The sequence below is a fragment of the Ostrea edulis genome, chromosome 9 (genome assembly GCF_947568905.1).
Source record: "Ostrea edulis chromosome 9, xbOstEdul1.1, whole genome shotgun sequence".
Classification (NCBI taxonomy): domain Eukaryota; kingdom Metazoa; phylum Mollusca; class Bivalvia; order Ostreida; family Ostreidae; genus Ostrea; species Ostrea edulis.
The window spans coordinates 6054473-6073627 of NC_079172.1; the positions used below are offsets into that span (position 1 = coordinate 6054473).

Consider the following 19155-nt stretch of genomic DNA (forward strand, 5'->3'; position numbering starts at 1 on the left):
CTGTAACAACATTGGCACCTAGTTATTTCTAACAAGTAGCGTTCAAACTGAATCCACAGCATTGAATGTGTTCAACTGAGTGGACACAGCGAATACAGTAGCACCAAGTAATCCTAAACATACATCTTACTAAACAGAATGTCCAACTATTGCAATGAACAATCACCCAGGTTATCTGTATACACACACAGAGAAATCTAGCCACCTGGTTATATCTGCCCCCTCACCATTTCATTTTAGAACTGGATACATGTTTTGTTATTCCTTAAGCAATGTGACTTAGTTCATGGCGACATAACCCTTCAAATTAGAATCAAATTAATAAAAAAAAAGATACATGTAACAAATGTAGAAAGTGATGGGATTTCTTATTTAGGCTCTGTAACCTAAAAAGAAGTTATTGATTTTCACTTTCTGGCATACAAAATACATGTTCTAATAAAGTGCATCATGATTAAAGATCTATGATTATAATGTGATTTTCACAATAGTATACACATCATGATGACACAAAGTTCATCATAGTAGCCATTTTTTCATTCAAAATAACCAAAAATGTAAGTTTATCTATCTTTAAAAAAAAAATTGTGTATAGAGAATTACATGCACTCTGATCCATAATCATGTTCATTGATAAAACTGTTATTGATACTATTATTCATACTTAATACAAATAATTTATTTTTCAAATCTGGTCTTTGTTCAGATTCAGACTTTGCAATATCTGACAAAATATATCATTTTCCCATAAAGGTCAAGAACTTTTCAAATATGCACAACCACCCCTACCATAAATGAACTATTTTGAAGAACTTTTTTAAAAACATGCTTAAAATTTGGCACTATTTGAACTGCAAATATGGGGTATTCGAACAAAGGTTTTTTGGAACTCTTCAGGAAATGAAGTCATGAAAATTATGCTTCACCTGGGCAACTCCTGTATACATATAAATTAGTGATGGTTAAAGACAATGCATTTCTGATACAAAAAAACCTGCTCAATTTGAAGATTATTTTTAGAATGTTGCAAGCGAATATCCTAGTACAAAAAACTCAAGTTATTAGATCAAATTTCTCATGTTTGGTAGCAGAAGGTAACTTAAAAATAATCACGTTTTATGCATCAATCTCCAAGCACATAGAAATGGTGGCCCCGGGGGGGGGGGGGGGGGGGGGGGGGGGGGGGGGGGGGGAAGGGGGAGGAGAAGAGAAAGAACCGTCCCCTAACTTCTCTTCACATGTCTTACTTTTCCGATTATTATCACATAAAAAGCTTGTCATTTTCACATGCAAGCATCAATTTATTAGCTGGTCAGTTTTTATAGTAATGGCAAATGGTAGCAAAAATGCAAGGTTGAACTGAACTTGGATACTATATATTTTAAAGAATCCCCCCCCCCCTTTCCATGACTTTTAGGTAGAATGACTATACTTGCTATATGTAACTTAACTAAGAATTTTCAGACAAATCAAATATGACAGAACTTTTTTCCAGTGTTTGCCCCCCCCCCTTCCAAAAATGACTTTAAGCGTCTGAACTCATTATATCTTAAACATGTAGTGTGCTTATTTACTGAGAAGTTGCCTAAGTTAACACATAAAACAAAATTTTGTTGGACATGCTATATATTAAAACGACAGAATTGGAAACGAAATAATAGTTCCGATATTCCATTTCAACATGGCTAGTTCATGCATAATGTGAACCTAGTCCTTCAATTAAATTGTACATAACCTAAGAATAATGAACCATACACGAATTGTAAATATGCTGTTCTCAAATGATGGAATAGAATTAATCTTAAGAGACAATTTGGATCTCACTCTCTGGTAAGATAAATAATACTAGGGGATATCAAATGTCGACCTCCAACTTCCAATCTTGTATTTCATTCCTTTTGTTTGTTTGTTTTTGCTGTTTTCTGCCACACTCAACAATTTTTCAGTTATCTGGTGGCACCCAGTTTTTATTGGTGGAAGAGAGAACCCAGATAGAATGTACCTGGGAAAAGACCACCGACCTTCCAAAAGTAAACTGGGAAACTTTCTCACTTACCGGGGCGAGCGGGATTCGAACCCACGCTGACCAGAGGCGAGAGGCCGTGTGATTTTGAGCGCAAAGTGATTAATTTTCAAAAGATTTCTTGCTGCATTTTAAACATTTATCTTTTTTTTTTTTTTAGTAAAACTAAATGAAATAATTTTTGCCTTGTTCTTGTAATCTTAATCTTGTGACCTTAACACATTTCCAAAACAGTCTGTCCACTAACCAGGTCTAGATCCCACTTGTACTCAAGCAATAAGACAGAGAATGTAAATTAAACATGACCTTGACCTTAAAATTGATAACCATGACAAGTCACTTTCAATCTGATCATAAGACATAATTTACTATTCTCTTACTAATAAAAATATAAACATCTACACTTGTCTGCTCATTGTTTCTAAGCCCTCGACCAAAAGCACCAATCACAGCATCTCCACACATACATCATAAAGGTAATCCTTCACATATCTGTCAATGCCATGTAACTGCTTTCATCATTTTTTGCTGAACACTAATTTTAATTGTTTTTGTGGTATACAAATCCATGAAATTTTATGATTAAGAAAATTGATGAAACCATGATATTTCTTTCCACAAATCTGATGAGAACATTTTCCAAACTGTATATTTGTTTGGTTTATCAAAATTCCATCATTAAAAAGTTAACATTTATACCTTTTCAAATGTCCTTGTAACAGGCTCATCGTTTGTCACGCTGAACACAAAGTGGTAATATACCGATTTCAAACAAAAACTCAAAAGTGTATGTACAACAAGCATTCAAAAATGCATGATAGGAGTTTCATCACAGAATGCAAAAAAAAAAAGAAAAACGTGAAAGAGACTTGCTACAGCATACACAGTAAAGGAACATAAAGGAAGCCATACTGAAGTTAAAATCGATATACAGACGTGCACAAAATGTTTTTAAAAGGTGCAGTATTTCTACATCACACAAGTGCCATAGTCTCATACAGTACCTATAATTCATGCTATAGGTATCCATCGCATTTCTGCTATTCCGTTGTAAGGGAGCAGCATAGTGAGGCAGAGACGTCTTTGCGGAATGCGAGGAAACATTAGGAGGGGAGTGAACGGAAGAACTGCCAATTCCCATGCTAGCATCTTGTACATATCCAGAATAATGCTGAGAGTCAAGTGACAGAGTCCTTGGAGGGTTTCCACATGCACGAGGGGCATACATGTTTGTGGGCCTGTTTGGCGAGACCCCTTGTGGGGATATCCCATGTGGGGAATTCCCCTGAGGGCTTTGGCGTTCATTCCCCCATGGAGAATGAATTATCTGTCCATGTGAATATCCAGGGGAGGATCCCGGAGAGACGGGAGAGTAAGGGGACACATTTCCATGGTTATACTGAGGTCTATAACCATAGGGGGTGGGGGTGTTGAAATCTGCAGGGTGTCGGCCAGGATAAACCTTGTAACTGTAAACAAAACATTAGTGTTCTTCTATAACAAATTTTTCTAACATTCTATCAAATTAACACTGAACCAGAACCAAACTTCTACCTACAATATGTAAGAAGGCCTACAATAGTCAGGGTATCTACATGGACATCATTCACACTATTGGTGCAGTAACTGTGTTGAATATCACCAATAGCCTCCATTTCTAACATAAGGGAATATAGGGACTTGTACTGGGATCACTAGCCTCTGACCACGGCTCCAAGTTTCTATTATATGCTGTACACTCAGCTTTAAGAAACAAAAAATGTTTCTTTTTCAAGGGGTCTGATTTCCCATTAAACCATTAGAGAGAAGGTCAGCTTTATTTTTGAGAAGGCAAGCATTTTTTGAGGAAAGTCTTTTGTAAATTGCATAATTTTGGCTTTGATTTTTTCGTTGATTAATGAGGCATTGGAAATTTTGCATTTAGTAGTAGGTTTCCTTTCATTCATATTAATTTTTTCTGCATGCCAAAGCATATATGCAAGTCAAAGATCATTAACAGGATGATTTGATTAATGGAAATATACAATGGATAAGAAATGAACACATGAGCAGCGAAGGTGATTTGATATAAAAGTATGAAACAGATATGAAAAGGTTTAATTTTGTGTTGACTTGAAGAATCTCCGAATAGTCCATCTGGAAAATATATCACAATGGGCAGATGTTAAAAGTTGAAGAGTAAAATTTTTTAAATTTTTTTTCACAATTAACCAACAAACATCTGACACAAGAATTTCTCAATTTCAGAAATATCATAAGCAAATTTTCTCATCCCATATCAAGTCATATGGCTTAAGCAAATTTTCTTCATATACTCATATAGTTCTCATAACCCAATTTATATTTCAGCATTATCTGGGAAAACCTCCACAGCAGATATATCTGCATGTTTACAAGTGCTTTGAAGAATTGGCTGACCTCCTCTCCATATTACAAATTTTGTAGTTTACGGAGAATAGAGTATGATCCCCACCCCACCTATATTCTTAAATTTTTTTCATGCTGTTTACATCTTCAAGGAAGTTTCTGTGATTTTTAAAAAGCTTTCAGTTGGGTTCCACACAATGGAATTTATAGTGTCCCATTTCCATGCAAAAAAGAGAAGTTTTAAATTAAAGGTTTAAAAGACAAAGAAATTGTTAGAAAATCATCTTAATTTTAAAGATGCATTGAGGAAAGCTATGTATTGTAAAAATGATGAAGTGTTGTTATTAGTAGTCAAGAAGGCTAGGTTTTCAACGATAACTTATTCAGATGTATTCAGTTCCTACCCTCCCCCCCCCCCCCCCCCCCCTTCCTAGTTTACCTACAGTGTTTTTATTTCAAACAGAGTTTACACCACAGTATGCTTGAAAGATGCATTTTGGGAAATTGTTTAGATTTGTTAATATTTGTACTACAGTGGAAATTCATCCATTGCATTAATAAAACTGAATGAGAACACGATATACACAAACCATGCATAACAATTCTCTTTGTTTACAATATCATACAGCACTTCATAATTATGTACGTACGACTGTTATCTTTTAATTAATAATTAAAAGCATGTGCACAGTTCATGAGCAATGATTAATTTTTGCAAGAAAAAGTGTAATTCATTATTAATTCAAAGAGCGAAATACAAACAAAACTTTTCAAAAGAAATGAGATTTTCTGAGTACAAGGCTGATGCATGGCTGTGACATACTTGTTTTCTACAGAACGTCTAGCTTCCTCTGTCCCCTTTTTATGCTCTGGTTCTGTACGTGGCACTTCCACCTTTGGTTCTTCCACTCTTTGCTCTGCCCTTCGGCTTTCCTCTGCTGCTTCATTAGCCCTATATAATGACATTGAAATTATCATCATTGTTTTATTCTCAAAACAGAAACAGGAAAAAAAAAAAAATGTGTTTGTGAAACATTATGCCTCTGGTGGCAACAAAGATACAAATGAGAGATCTTGCGACGAGAAATATGAAAGCACTACAATAGTTTAGGAGATATTGCCCAAGTTAACATTTCTTAAAAGTAGGGCAAACTTCAGTCAAAAACTTTGTACCAAAAGGTATGCACATATAGAATATTAGAGCCACAACACTTTATAACATTCAAAAGTTATGAACAAGGCAAGTTTTAAACAGACAGGCAAAACAATATGCCCTCCAATCGTCAACATGGGGGCATAAAACCCCCCACCAAAATTCCATTTACTGGTACCTGTACAGGACAGAGTACCAGACAATGTACAAAACCTTCTTTTACTGCCACATCTCTGTTTTATTTCATTTACCTGGATTCTTGCCATTGTCTCTCCAGCAGAGCTTTCTGCTCCTCCTGAATTTTCTGGGCCGCTTTTCGCCTATGTTCTTTCTCTTCTTCCTCCTGTTGGATCCGTAACTGTTCTGCCGTTTTCTTCTTGCGTTCGTATTCCACCTTCTGTCGGTTAAGTTCCTATCATACAATTCAGATTTGAAATTGACAGTAAAGCTAAAAATCTCAAATATGTAGCATTACTGCAAATGTAAAACCATTTCATTAACCAGTTGTATCTTCACAAATGTTATCCTGATTGCACGAAGATAAATCATAAATGCATCTGTTACTTCCAAATACTCATGATTCTACTTTGTACATGTTTGAAAATATGAATGCTCATTTTCTAAAACATTTTCCAGCAGTACCTTTACTAGCGGTAACCCCCCCCCCCCCCCCTCCCAATATTCAACCACATATTCAAAACAATGACTTTGTAGTTTATAGATTCATGCAACAATAAAACAAATTGCCATAAAGAAAAACACAACAAGATATGTGATTCAGAAGTTTGAACATGATGTAAGGTAAGAAGTGTCTGAATGGTAAGGAGGTATACTACATTGTTAATAATGGCTGACTTTCTATCAAAGCATGAATGAAAATATAAATGTCACCAATATTTGTACATTCCTTATAAATTTGATTGCTTAGCTGGGTAGTCAGTTAACGTATCGACTGCTATCTGTAGATCACGGGTTTGAGTCACGCAGGGGTTTCAAATTTTTTCAGATTACATTCTAGTAACACTGTATTTTTTGACTAAATAAAGTAAATTTGAAAGTGTTCAAAATCAAATTATTATTGTTCATATCCTCCACTTTTCATCCACATTAAATTTCTCTGGTGTGTTATTCCTCCTTAAGGCTTGAATGAAGAAATTAGAATTTGAATTTCCTTTTAAAAGCATTGTACCATATCAATTCCAACAAATGAATACTTAACTACTTTAATACATGACAGTGAAAAGGCAAAGGATTGTGTTAATGTGTTTGAGGTGCCAAACATTATTACTCTGACCCGTAGTGCTCTTTATTGTAAGATACACAAGCACATAATCAAGAGAATAAATTCAGAATGTTAAATGCATGTAAAAGCAAACATACTTGAGTGAAAAATTATCTAAATTTGTGCATTTCTGAAGCTATTTTTAGCAATATTTATTTTTTTGTGTGTAACTTTTGTCAGTGTGATTATTTGACAGTACTTTTGTATGAAACACTTTGAAACCTTCATGAATCCTCTTGTATATATATAGTTAAATAAACTTGAAATTTATACATGTACATGAAAGTTTTCATCATGTTTTCGCTTTCAAGTCTCAGCAGTTCTTGAGAAGATTCTTTTAACACTACATCCTATTTTCACTTTTTCAAAATCATCTCCCCTTGCATGAGGATATGGTCCTCATTCGACGACAATACGATTCCCATTTATCCAAGAATACATTGAAGTAAGTTTGGCTGAAATTGGCTATGAAGTTGAAAGATGTAGTTTACAACACTGATGATAGAACATTGGACTGGTTGTAGTGGCTAAATGGTCAGAGGGTTTGCTTTGTGATCAGGAGGTTGTGGGTTTGAGCTAACTTGTGCCTTGGCCAAGTCAAACATAAGACATAACAAGAGGATCACGGGCCACATTGCTCACCTGAGTCACCTTGACCCTACTGATGTTCAGCTGTTGTAATTTTTAAATTTAGATCCCATATCGTAGCCCCAACTTAACCCAAAGGGTCTTGACATAACATGGTCACAAGGTCAAGAATCATATGATAATGAAATATAAAGTCATCTTTATGAAAAAATATGATAGCCCCACCTAATATTACAAGGTCAAAAACTTTGTACCAAAAGAAAGGTCTTGTCACAAGAAATGCATACATGAAATATGAAACATATATCACTCACTTTTCAAAAGTTTTGGACAGAGATAACATACACAATACCCCCCCCTCCCCCCCCTGTTGCCGCTTTTAGCTACAGGGACATAAAAGATTTCAACCACACAACTTAGGAAAATTTGTTTTTGAATGATTTAATGTGGCCCTGCTACTTTTGAAAATGATATGTTTTATTCAATTTTCTGTATATCCCCATACAAGAGGCCCAGGGGCCTTATAGGTCACCTGAGTATCATGTAACAACCTTCCAATGTTTGAATTAGGTTTGTGTTTAAATATAAGAATTTTACTTTTGGATGGAAGAAACATTGAATAGCTATGTGGTCAGCCCCGCCTTTGCACCAGAACCTCTGACCCAGGGGCCATAAATTTCAGTTTTGAAAGAAGCATCCTTGATCATCATTATCATACTATTAGTTTGTCTACTTAATACCCAGCAGCAGAGGAGAAGATTTTCAAAGAAATAAAATGCATTTTCACTATATGATCAATAGGGCCCCACCCTAATACCAGAACCCCTGACCCAGGGGCCATAAATTTCACAATTTTGAAAGAGGCATCCTTGTTCATCATAATCATGCTATTGGTTTGTCCACTTAATACCCAAGGACAGAGAAGAAGATTTTCAAAGAAATAATGCATTTTCACTATATGACTTATAGAGCCCCACCCTAGCACCAGAACCCCTGATCCAGGGGCCATGAATTTCACAATTTTTAACAAGAGGTACTGTGAGCAATGCTAACTAAGAATACCCCCCGCTTACCCCAATCTCCCAAAGGGTGTTGGTAATAGGTATAAACTACCTCTTTTCTGAGTGTTGCTACTTCGATGTCCAGTGCGCATGACCTTTGACCTTTTGACCCCAAAGTCGATAGGGAACATCTTCATCCCATGGGTAGTCCATATGTATGATATGGTGACTGTAGGTGGAAAGGATAACTCTTTAGAGCTTGGAAACCATATTGCTACTTCAATGTCCAGTGTGCGTGACCTTTGACCTTTTGACCCCAAAGTCGATAGGGAACATCTTCATCCCATGGGTAGTCCATATGTATGATATGGTGACTGTAGGTGGAAAGGATAACTCTTTAGAGCTTGGAAACCATATTGCTACTTCAATGTCCAGTGTGCGTGACCTTTGACCTTTTGACCCCAAAATCCATAGGGAACATCTTCATCCTATGGGTAGTCCATATGTATGATATGGTGACTGTAGGTGGAAAGGATAACACTTTAGAGCCCGGAAACCATACTGCTACTTCGATGTCCAGTGTGCTTGACCTTTGACCTTTTGACCCCAAAATCGATAGGGAACATCTTCATCCCATGGGTAGTCCATATATATGATATGGTGACGGTAGGTGGAAAGGATAATGCTTTAGAGCCCGTAAACCATTGCGTCTACAGACGGACGGACAACTCGATTCCAGTATACCCCCCCCACAACTTGTTGCGGGGGGTATAAAGAGGCATCCTTGCTCATCATTACCATGCTATTAGTTTGTCTACTTAATACCCAGAGACAGAGAAGATTTTCAAAGAATTTCTACATTTTCACTATATGACCAATAGAGCCCCACCCTAACACAAGAACCCCTACCCCAGGGGCCATGAATTTCACAATTTTGGTAGAGGGCTCAATGCTCATTATAATTATGCCCACAGTTTGGCTTCTTGATGTCCAGGAGTAAAGAAGAAGATTTTTTAAAATTACACTCATTTTGATGGTTTTTGCCCCACCCCTCAGGCCCCAGGGGGGCAGGGACCACGAATTTCACCATTTTTTTCCCCCTTCACCCACAGATGCTATATGCCAAAATTGGTTGAAATTGGTTCAGGGGTTTCAGAGAAGAAGCTGAAAATGTTCAAATGTTAACACACGACGCACGACGACGGACAAAAACAGATAGCAATAGGTCACCTGAATGAATTCAGGTGACCTAATAAAACTATGATCTATTGTGGCCCCACCCTACCCCCAGGACCCTGAATAGAACAAACTTGAATTTGCACTACCAGAAGATGTTTGCATATCAATAGACTGATCATGGCCCTGCTGTAAGAATAAGATGCTTTCCTGTATTTCCCAAATAAAACTGATCCCCTTTTGTGGCCTCATATAAGGGGGAGGGGTTCATGATATGAACAAATTTGAATCGGCACTACCTATAGATGTTTGTATGACTATAATCATGGACCTGCTGTTGTTGACATGAAGAATTCTAAAGATTTTTCCTAAAGATTTCCATGTAAACTTTGATCTCCTGTTGTGCCCCTACCCCAAGGGGCCATTATTTGAACAAAGTTGAATGTACACTATTTCAAGAAGCTTTCATGTACATTTCAACTTTTCTGGCCCATTGATTCTTGAGATCTTTAAATGACCCCAACCTATTTTTGTCTTTTCTTGATTATCTCCACTTCGAAAAGAGCATGGCCCTATATTTGAACAAACTCTAATCCCCTTTACCTAAGGATAATTTGTGACAAGTTCGATTGAATTGGCCAAGTGGTTCTGGAGAAGAGGTTGAAAATATTTAAAGTTTACGTACAGACAGATGCCAGACAAAACCTCACTTAAAACAGGTAGTGATAGCTCCTTTGCCAAATGCTCAGCATTTAAAAGCAAGAGCCATGGGTTTTTTGGACGAGCCCTTAAAAACTGAGGTACAACAGACAGAACTTTCACTGCTACTGCCCTCAGCACCATGCATAGCTCTAAAATAGTGGAACTTCACGAAATATGATTGAAATTTTTTTCAAAGGGACATAAAACAAACAAACAAATGATAGAGGACAATTTGGATCAGAATTCCTGACGTGAGCCTACGGCTCAGTTTATCATAAAACGACACTTAAATTCAAAAGGTATCCAATTCTTGCCATTGGTTTGGAAATTGCAAAGAACATCATTATTCATGATTAAATGATATTTTGCAAACTGTGATGAAAAACTAACAGATGAATACATGTATATGAGTTGAAGGAGAATAAAGCCTAAACCAGGTGACCTCTGAATGCTAGAAAATATGAATAACATGTAAAACTTACCAGTGCATGAGGTGTTAACACCTGCTTCACTGCGTACTAATATCTCTGGACTTAATTTCCCTCAAAATTTGACTTTAAATTGAGAAACTAACCCTTGAAAACTCATTCTCTGAAAATGTTGAGGAGTCACTGTTGCTAATTGGAATTCTGGGAGTAACTGGGGTCAAAGGTGACGGAGGCGATACTTCTCCTGGGGGCGAGGAGAATTCTGTTGGTGGATACACAGGGGTGGGGGTCTTAGGTGAGAACTGATTGTTGATTGGTCCACTGTAAGCTGTGTTTATTGGAGGAGGACGAGATTCAAATGCTCGCCGTGGCAGATCTAATTCTGGACCATTAGCCATGACAACTTTAAATGCTGATGAATCGCCATGCTGCCGTTGGCCTAACGCCTAAACAAGGCCAGAAACATGCAGTTAAATCTAAATAGGCACATCAAAATGATTTGTGTGCAGCTATCGCAAGACAAGTGTTATTTACTTCTCAAAACACTTAAAATTATCATAAGGATTCCCTTCTAACCTCATTAACAAACCAACCCACACTTTTAAAGTAAGCCCCCCATAACCCAGATCTACTGTGCTACGGCACTAGATACCTCAAATCACAGCAGCATTCATTTGCTTCATCTCATGAATAGGTTTACAGTTTACAGTGCAATGTAAGAAATAAATTTCAATTTTGAAAATACACGAGGATATGAAGTGCGACGCGTCACGCCAGCACACTTCATGAAGAGCACACAATGAAAGAAATCAGCTGTAAAAACGATTACTGTAAGCACTGTTAATTCCTCAGTTTTCATGCATTTTCCAATACTCCCCATCTTCGCGTAACTGTTCAGCTAAAGCACCAATTACCGCTTTGGTATTCTGATTTTTTTCAAAACAGGAACAAAACTTCTGAAAGACTATTTAACAAATAGGTATCTTAATTGACATGAAAATTTTCTAGAGAAGAAGTGTTGTTATATCTCAGTTAGTGAGAAGCCATCTTGTAAACCTGATAGCTCAAATGTAACAAAAACTTCACCAGAACTATTAACGGTACACGTGTGTTGTCTAGACTGGTGATACAGTATGTAGTAGTTAACTTAGTTTCAAAATTCAGTTTTTAAAATAATTTCACTAATTAATACGAGTACAAAGAACACCTATGTGAAAGCAAAACTCTCCCTTAACATTTGTCATTTTGAAAAGGCAAGGAATTTCATGCTGAAAAAGACGAATATTTCTTTAGAGATTTTATTCCTGCATAAAATAATTGCATTAGCATTTGGATAAATCAGCACAACACAAAACGAAGAAGTCTATATTCTGAGATTGGATTACATGTATTTCTGGGTATACAGTGTGTATTTAGCCGAAGGATATTTTTCTGGTTACACAGAAAGAATGAATATTTTTTTTTAATAAGAGATCTTGCGATAACTGCATATCAAACCATGCATTACATCTCAATACAGAAAAAAGCAAAAAAGATCTAGAATGTATACATCCACTTTTTACTGACCACAAAATTACAGTTTAACATCATGTAACATGACATATTTCTATCATATGAGACTGTCTCATTTGTGGTCAGTTAAAAGAATATCAACAACATAGAGTTACATAAAAAAATAATAATAATGAAATAAATTAATGTATCCATTTATCAATATTTCTTTGTATGTTTGGTTGATTTTCTAATTCACAATAACAATATTAAAAAAAAAACCCACGAAGACAGTGCAGTTATGACAGAGACTGACCAACAACTCACCTCTGATACATTGGATGCCCAGGCAATCTTTTCCAAGCTGTCTGTTGTGCTGTACCCTGAATCGTTACTTAGTACCGTGTGTCTCTTCCATTTGTCTTGTAATGGATCTGTCATAAATTCTTCAGCAGATCTAGCACAGAAAAAAAACAAAACCAGGACACATAAATCATACGGCTTTACACACATTATAGCAATCATAAACAATGATTTATGATATTCCATTTTCTTTATCATACTCCTGTGTCCAGGAGATTAAATTTGTATTTCTCACAGTCAATGACTGCTTCCCTACGCATTCACACAGATAATGTAGATTTCTTATTTCACGCGAGTATTTAATATCTGAAATGACTCGTATACGTCAAACTGCGATAACATAAATTTGCGAGTGCTCTGTTGGCCAAGTCGTTACGTGTATTTTACCTATATAAAAATAAAAGTGAGAAATTTTAATTGCCGAGTGATGCTTCTCGCGAAATTGCACGATGATAAATTCCTTGTGTATATTTAAGAATTTACAGAACTAAAACTAGGCATCACATTCACACATCAACTCTTCATTTGTTATTTAGGTAACATTCAGTTCAAACATATCAACACATACACTGAGTTTTGAGGAGGCATGGATTTGCGAACCAATTTCTTCATTTCTGCGTCATTGTCTCTCTTCTGTTCTTCTCGGATTGCCTCCATCTGAAGAAACTTCATCATGTGCCGCTTACCTTTGATACAAACCTGTAAATAAAATAAGAAACATTAATTAATCATATACCTCAAAAATAGAAAAAAGTCATTCATAAAAAATGTACCCAATGTCAATTTCTTTTTAAAGGAAGTATCACACCCTGTTTAAGTTTTCAAAGTTAATTACAAGGATGTAATACTTACGCGAGCTGGGGGCATGGTTAGAGGATTATGGTCCAATACAATCTCTTCTAATGTCTCTATCTTACGAAATGCTGTAGGTATAGTTGAAATCTTGTTGCCTGAGAAGTCTAACTTCCGTAGATGTAATTTACTTAATTCTGGGGAACAGAAAAGAATAAAATGAGATACAGTCTGACAATGACGTTGTGTATACATAAAGCAGTAAAATACATGCAACTATTGCTCATAATGGGAGCAAAAACTTCCTAATGGGAATTAAGTGAGGCACATATTAAATCCATAGACCTGTAACATTACCTCTATCAAGGCTTTAGCTATTGTTTGGAAGTTTGACATAACATTCTGTAAATCCTACTTTGCTAAGTCCTCTGTGACCTGTGACTTTTAAATCTTTGCTGCATTAACGGTTATTGCAGCTACATGCATGTGAATTTGATGTTCCCCAAGAGATTTCAAACATCAAACTTTTTTTAAACAGTTGGACTTTTTCACTAACACTGCCATGTGCGAACATTGTCCGAAGGAATTATATAACCTTTTCCCACTCACCTACAGGTAACTCTATTATCAAATTCCGTCGAACGTTTAGAGACTGCATGGATTTTAGATCCCCTATCTGTGATGGCAAGTGAGATATTTCATTACAGCTAACATCCTGAAAAAGTCAGAGTTCTAATGTAAATATCACATAGAAGATTAATCCTCGTGTAAATAATCATAAACTCAAATTCTGGTACAGGGAACCAGCAATTTAGCAATAAAAAAAAAAGATGAAAATGTTATGCTATCAGTAAAATTATATAATTCCTTATTTGAAATATTCAATGCTTAAAAAACTCTTTAAAGTAACTTAAAACAATTTACCTATTGTAAGAAATTGCTCTTATTCACACACACAAACCCTCCCTCACCAATACTCACTATTTCCATTAGCCTTTTCAGTTCCCCTATTTCCTCTGGTAAGGAAACTAATTTGTTGTGACTGGCAAGGAAAACTTCTAAAGCTTGTAAACATTTAATGAATGGGGGTATGACTGTCAGCTGATTCCGACTGCAAAACATTGGGATTGTAATTCATTAAATTACAAGTATCATGCAATAATTAACTGTTTACTTAATTGTGTGTTAAACTAAGCACATTCAAGAAATTGAGACAAGTCAATGCCATCTCGTATCCATTACTACTGATCTTCATTTTTAAAGCATGAAAAAACTTCTAATATGATACATCAGCTATATAATATTTTTAAAAGGTTAATGACTAAATATGGGAAATATGCTCACTCAAGATTGTTGCATGGTAAAGTAGACCAAGCTTGCAATAATTAGTCAATACCTTTTTATTACATATTTTTCAAAATCTATGCACTTCTAATTCTAGAAGCACACATTTGTTTACATTTTCAGAAGCAGACAGAATGTTTACACCCATTTGAAAAGAGATATGGGTGTCAATCATCAAGTTATATAAGCAGATGTGACATCACAATTAGGACTGTGCGGTGCACCGAAAATTTCAGTGCACCGCGATTCATACCATTCGATTCACCGATTACAAATTTCGGATTTCGGTTTGGTTTAGATTTTACTTACACCAAAACAACAAATATGGTGTCCGAGTGATGTTGAAAACGTGGTTTTTTATGCAACAGAGATTTAAATCACTACTGTGTTAAGAGTTAGCATTTTCACCACTCAGATACCAACAGAATATGGTCCGTAAGGTCATTGCAGTTTATCTTTACATGACATATAGCATTTCTGTCAGTGGTGGAGTGAAATCAACATCGTAGGTAATGACACAGATTTGACAGTTAACATGAGAGAAGTAAATCAATAAAGGAGAGATTTTCAAAGACTATCAATTGATAGAATTGTTGAATTTTTGCATATCAATGAAAACAATATCATATACATTTTAGATTTACTATAGATTTGTTTAATAATCCAAAACTTATGCAGCACATTAATATAACAAATTTTGATAGACTGTCAGTGTTTTCTTTTTTCTATCAAAGTTATAAAATGCCATTATGAATAGATATGATGTTTACGAATGACAACATATAGTTATATAACTTGAATAAAATCAAATCAAATATGCTACTCATTAAAATTGTTAATTTTTGTGGTGTCATTAGATAAATTGGACCTAACATGAACCGAATCGAAAATAACCGAACCGTGCTGTTCTGAATCGAAACCGAACCGAGCTAACCCTGAATCGTCCCAGCCCTAATCACAATCGAGTTGAAGTGTAGTACAGTGTGGGCTTTATGGCTTAGTACAAGCCCAAGTACTCTAAAAAACAACTATAGGAAAAAGTATCAATATATACAACTTTTGTCACTATAATTTAAACACAATGGACAAGCCCCTAGTTTCAGCACCATAAAAGAGCTTATCATTTTGACAAATTGTACCCATGCGGTTCTCGAGAGGAAAGTATTTGAAGAATTTTTCCTGTACACTCCTGCAAAATAATAAATCTTTAGTGCACCTCTGTCTCTACACCCAATAATAACGGTTTTAACAAACTTAAATCTACACGACATGTCAAATCTTTAATTCCCATTTGTGGCCCCACAATGGCTCTTGAGATCCTGGTTTGGACAAATTCTGTGGGATTGCTTTAGTTACCATTGCGGTTCTGTGAAAGATTTTAAAAGAATTTTCCTGCATACTCCTCTGTAAAACTTTAAAAATCCCTTACATTACCCTGCCCTAACTTTAGGGGACGTAGTTTGAACAAATCTAAATATTCATTATCTAAGGGCACTTTCATGCAAGTTTGACTTTTCCGGTTCAAGAGAATGATTATCTTATGCTAGTTAATTGAATCTTAACATACCTGAGACAAAGATGAGTGAGATTCTGTAACTGTAACAATGCCTCGGGTACAAACTTGATGGCATTGTGGTAACAATTTAATAATTCTGCTGAGCGATACTCAAAGATTTCTGGTGGGATTTCAGTAAATCTGTTTTTGGAAAGATCTGTAACAAACAAAACAACATCTTAATGCTCAGTACCCTTGTTTATCAAAGTAAATTGGAGGCATGCCAGGGTTATGATAACGAACATAACTGGCATATAAATAGCATAAAAAGTGACACAATTTCTAAATCCTACTCAAATTTAATTAAAATGCTATTTTTTGGTGAAAAATTTTCTCTCAGAAAATAGATTGCAGCTTTAGACAAAATAATTTTCACTATCATATATGAGTACTAAAAAAACACAACAATCGATGGTATAAAACGTTGTTCAAGCTTTTGGTGGATGTTTCTTAGAAGAAAAACTGTGAAAAATAGCAATTTAAAATCAAACATTTAATATAACAGCAAAATATTGTGCACATGATATCACACTAAGGTTCTAGGTCACTTAGATCAAATTGAAAATAACAACTTAGTTGCATCATGATCAAGATTCTTGCAAAAACACACTTAATTCTGAAACAAGCAAAAAATGCCGATTTTGGTGGGCAAACACATAGTCCATTATGAGTGGGAAAGTGGTTCTCTGTAACTGTGAGAGAAGGCAACTTAATGTATCAAATGAAAATCATAAGGAAGTGAACATCTGATTTTTTAAATTTTTTTAACTGAGAGGGGGGCAGGCAATCTGGTGTATTCTTATCTACGATTTTGTATATGATATAGTGAGAAATCATAAGGGTTAACAGATGTCACAGTTAGCGTTGTTAGGAAAGTTGCTGACTATCGACAAATCCTCGATGAAGGCAGCATACAATGTAACTGATAATAAATTTTTGATATCGATTGTAGCCGACTATTTAAGAAATGATGTAGTTCACAGATAATATCATCAAGGGATATAACTCCATTTCACATAATAATGACCGGGGAAGACATCGAATGCAGATTTTTTAAACCACTTCCTGGGGCAACCTGGTCAAAAGTATGGACCTTTTTGGGATTCAGAAAAATGGGCGAAAGCCCACCTAGCAAAAGTAATCTACATATCAATACTATCATTTAAAAGTCTTATATGAATGAATGGAAGTATGAGGTCATGAAATCAATCTCCGAATAAAGTCTTCCCCACTATTCAATACATTTAACTTGATTTTATTTAGGAAATACTAACTTCCAATTTCATTTTTTATATTAAAAAAAGGAAAACCATCACCCTCATGAAACTGAATTTCCGAGGACAACAAAGGGAAAGAAAAAAAATAATAGTTAAGATTTTTAAGAATTATTCGATGATGTACATATCGTTCATTAGATGAAAATGTATCCAAAAATAGTGATTGAGATAGATGTCAATGTATCTCGAGGCTAAGAGAATCAAACAAGAGGTCCATGGGCCACATCACGAACCTTGTCCAATATTTAAAGATTTTCCTAGTATATTCAGATATAAAACTTTGATCCCTACTGTGGCCCCAGCCTATACCCTGCAGCCATGGTTTTGACTAACTTGAATTTGCACTACGTCAGGAAGCTTTCATGTAAATAAGAAACCTTCCTGGCCCATTGATTCTTCACAAGAAGATTTTTAATGATTTTCATATATTTTTGTATGTAAATTTTTTATCCCCTATTGTGGCCCCGTCCTACCCCTGGGGGCCATGATTTTAACAAACGTGACTCTGCACTATCTCAGACAGCTTTCATGTAAACTTTTCTGGCCAAGTGGTTCTTGAGAAGAAGATTCCCCAATATATTTGTATGTAAAACTTTGATCCCCTATTGCAACCCCATCCTTCCCCAAGGGGCCATGATTTGAATCTGCACTATGTCAGGAAGCTTTTATGTAAATTGTAATTTCCTGGTCCTATGGTTCTTGAGAAGATTTTACCTATCATATATTCGCATATAAAATTTTTATTCCCAATTGTGGCCCCAACCTACCCCCAGGGGTAATGGTTTTCACAAACTTGAATCTGCACTATGTAAGGAAGCTTTCATGTAAATTTCAGCTCTTCTGACCCTATGGTTCTTGAGAAAATGTTATAATGACCCCAACCTATTTTTGCATTTTTGTGCTTATCTCCCCTTTGAAATGAAAAGGACATGGTCCTTCATTTGAACAAACTTGAAAGTATTTCACCCAAGAATGCTTTTTATCAAGTTTGGTTGAAATTGACCCAGTGGTTCTGGAGAAGAAATTATGTAAAAAGTTTACAGACTAAGAGATCGAGGGACAACAGGCAATAAGAAAAGCTCACTTGAGCTTTCAGCTCAGGTGAGCTAACAAAGATTTTAATTAGAGCTTGATGCAGTAGTGAACAAAATGTCAAAGTATTTTCCATAAATTGTCAATTTTAGAATGGAGGTATTTTGGAATACCTTTCTCTTCTGTCCCCAGTGAGAGAGTTTTTAGTCTAATTGGAAATATTAATATAAAACAAGCACTTGTTCATTCACTCATATATATTTATGAAAATGGATCAGTGTTGGAATGAGTATAAATTAATTAATGTTCAACTGTTGATAAACATTCATCAGAAATTGGATTACTGTGTAAAATTCTGCATTTTCCAAAGTTCATTGACTCTTCAATAAATTTATGAAATATAAAAATAAAGACATGTTATTTTTATTTATTCCTTAATAGGATATCATTTACTCAGACTGGATATTATATAGTGCATATGTACTTTATTTAATGCAACTATAAAGGGAAGTTCATTGAAACTATTGATTGTGTAATTGATTTTGTGCTGTCCATTCAATTCAGTAATTGATAGTAACTTT

At 35.5% G+C, this 19155-nt stretch overlaps 1 protein-coding gene across 13 annotated transcripts in view; it reads right to left on the reverse strand.

Annotated features, from left to right (window-relative positions):
• LOC125657798 (leucine-rich repeat and calponin homology domain-containing protein 2-like) overlaps positions 1–19155 on the reverse strand; it is a 39438-nt gene that overhangs the window by 18170 nt on the left and 2113 nt on the right. For 5 of the 13 annotated variants that reach the window (XM_056148344.1, XM_048888572.2, XM_056148346.1 and 2 more), the window contains exons 2-11: positions 16278–16422; positions 14348–14477; positions 13976–14081; positions 13427–13563; positions 13143–13273; positions 12539–12668; positions 10867–11166; positions 5795–5955; positions 5214–5342; positions 3028–3492 (exon numbers count right to left, since the gene is read on the reverse strand). In XM_056148344.1, coding sequence (XP_056004319.1) covers positions 3028–3492; positions 5214–5342; positions 5795–5955; positions 10867–11166; positions 12539–12668; positions 13143–13273; positions 13427–13563; positions 13976–14081; positions 14348–14477; positions 16278–16422 — 1834 coding nt within the window. The remainder of the gene's footprint in view (positions 1–3027; positions 3493–5213; positions 5343–5794; positions 5956–10866; positions 11167–12538; positions 12669–13142; positions 13274–13426; positions 13564–13975; positions 14082–14347; positions 14478–16277; positions 16423–19155) is intronic. The other 8 variants (XM_056148352.1, XM_056148351.1, XM_056148350.1 and 5 more) reach the window with 3 other exon arrangements.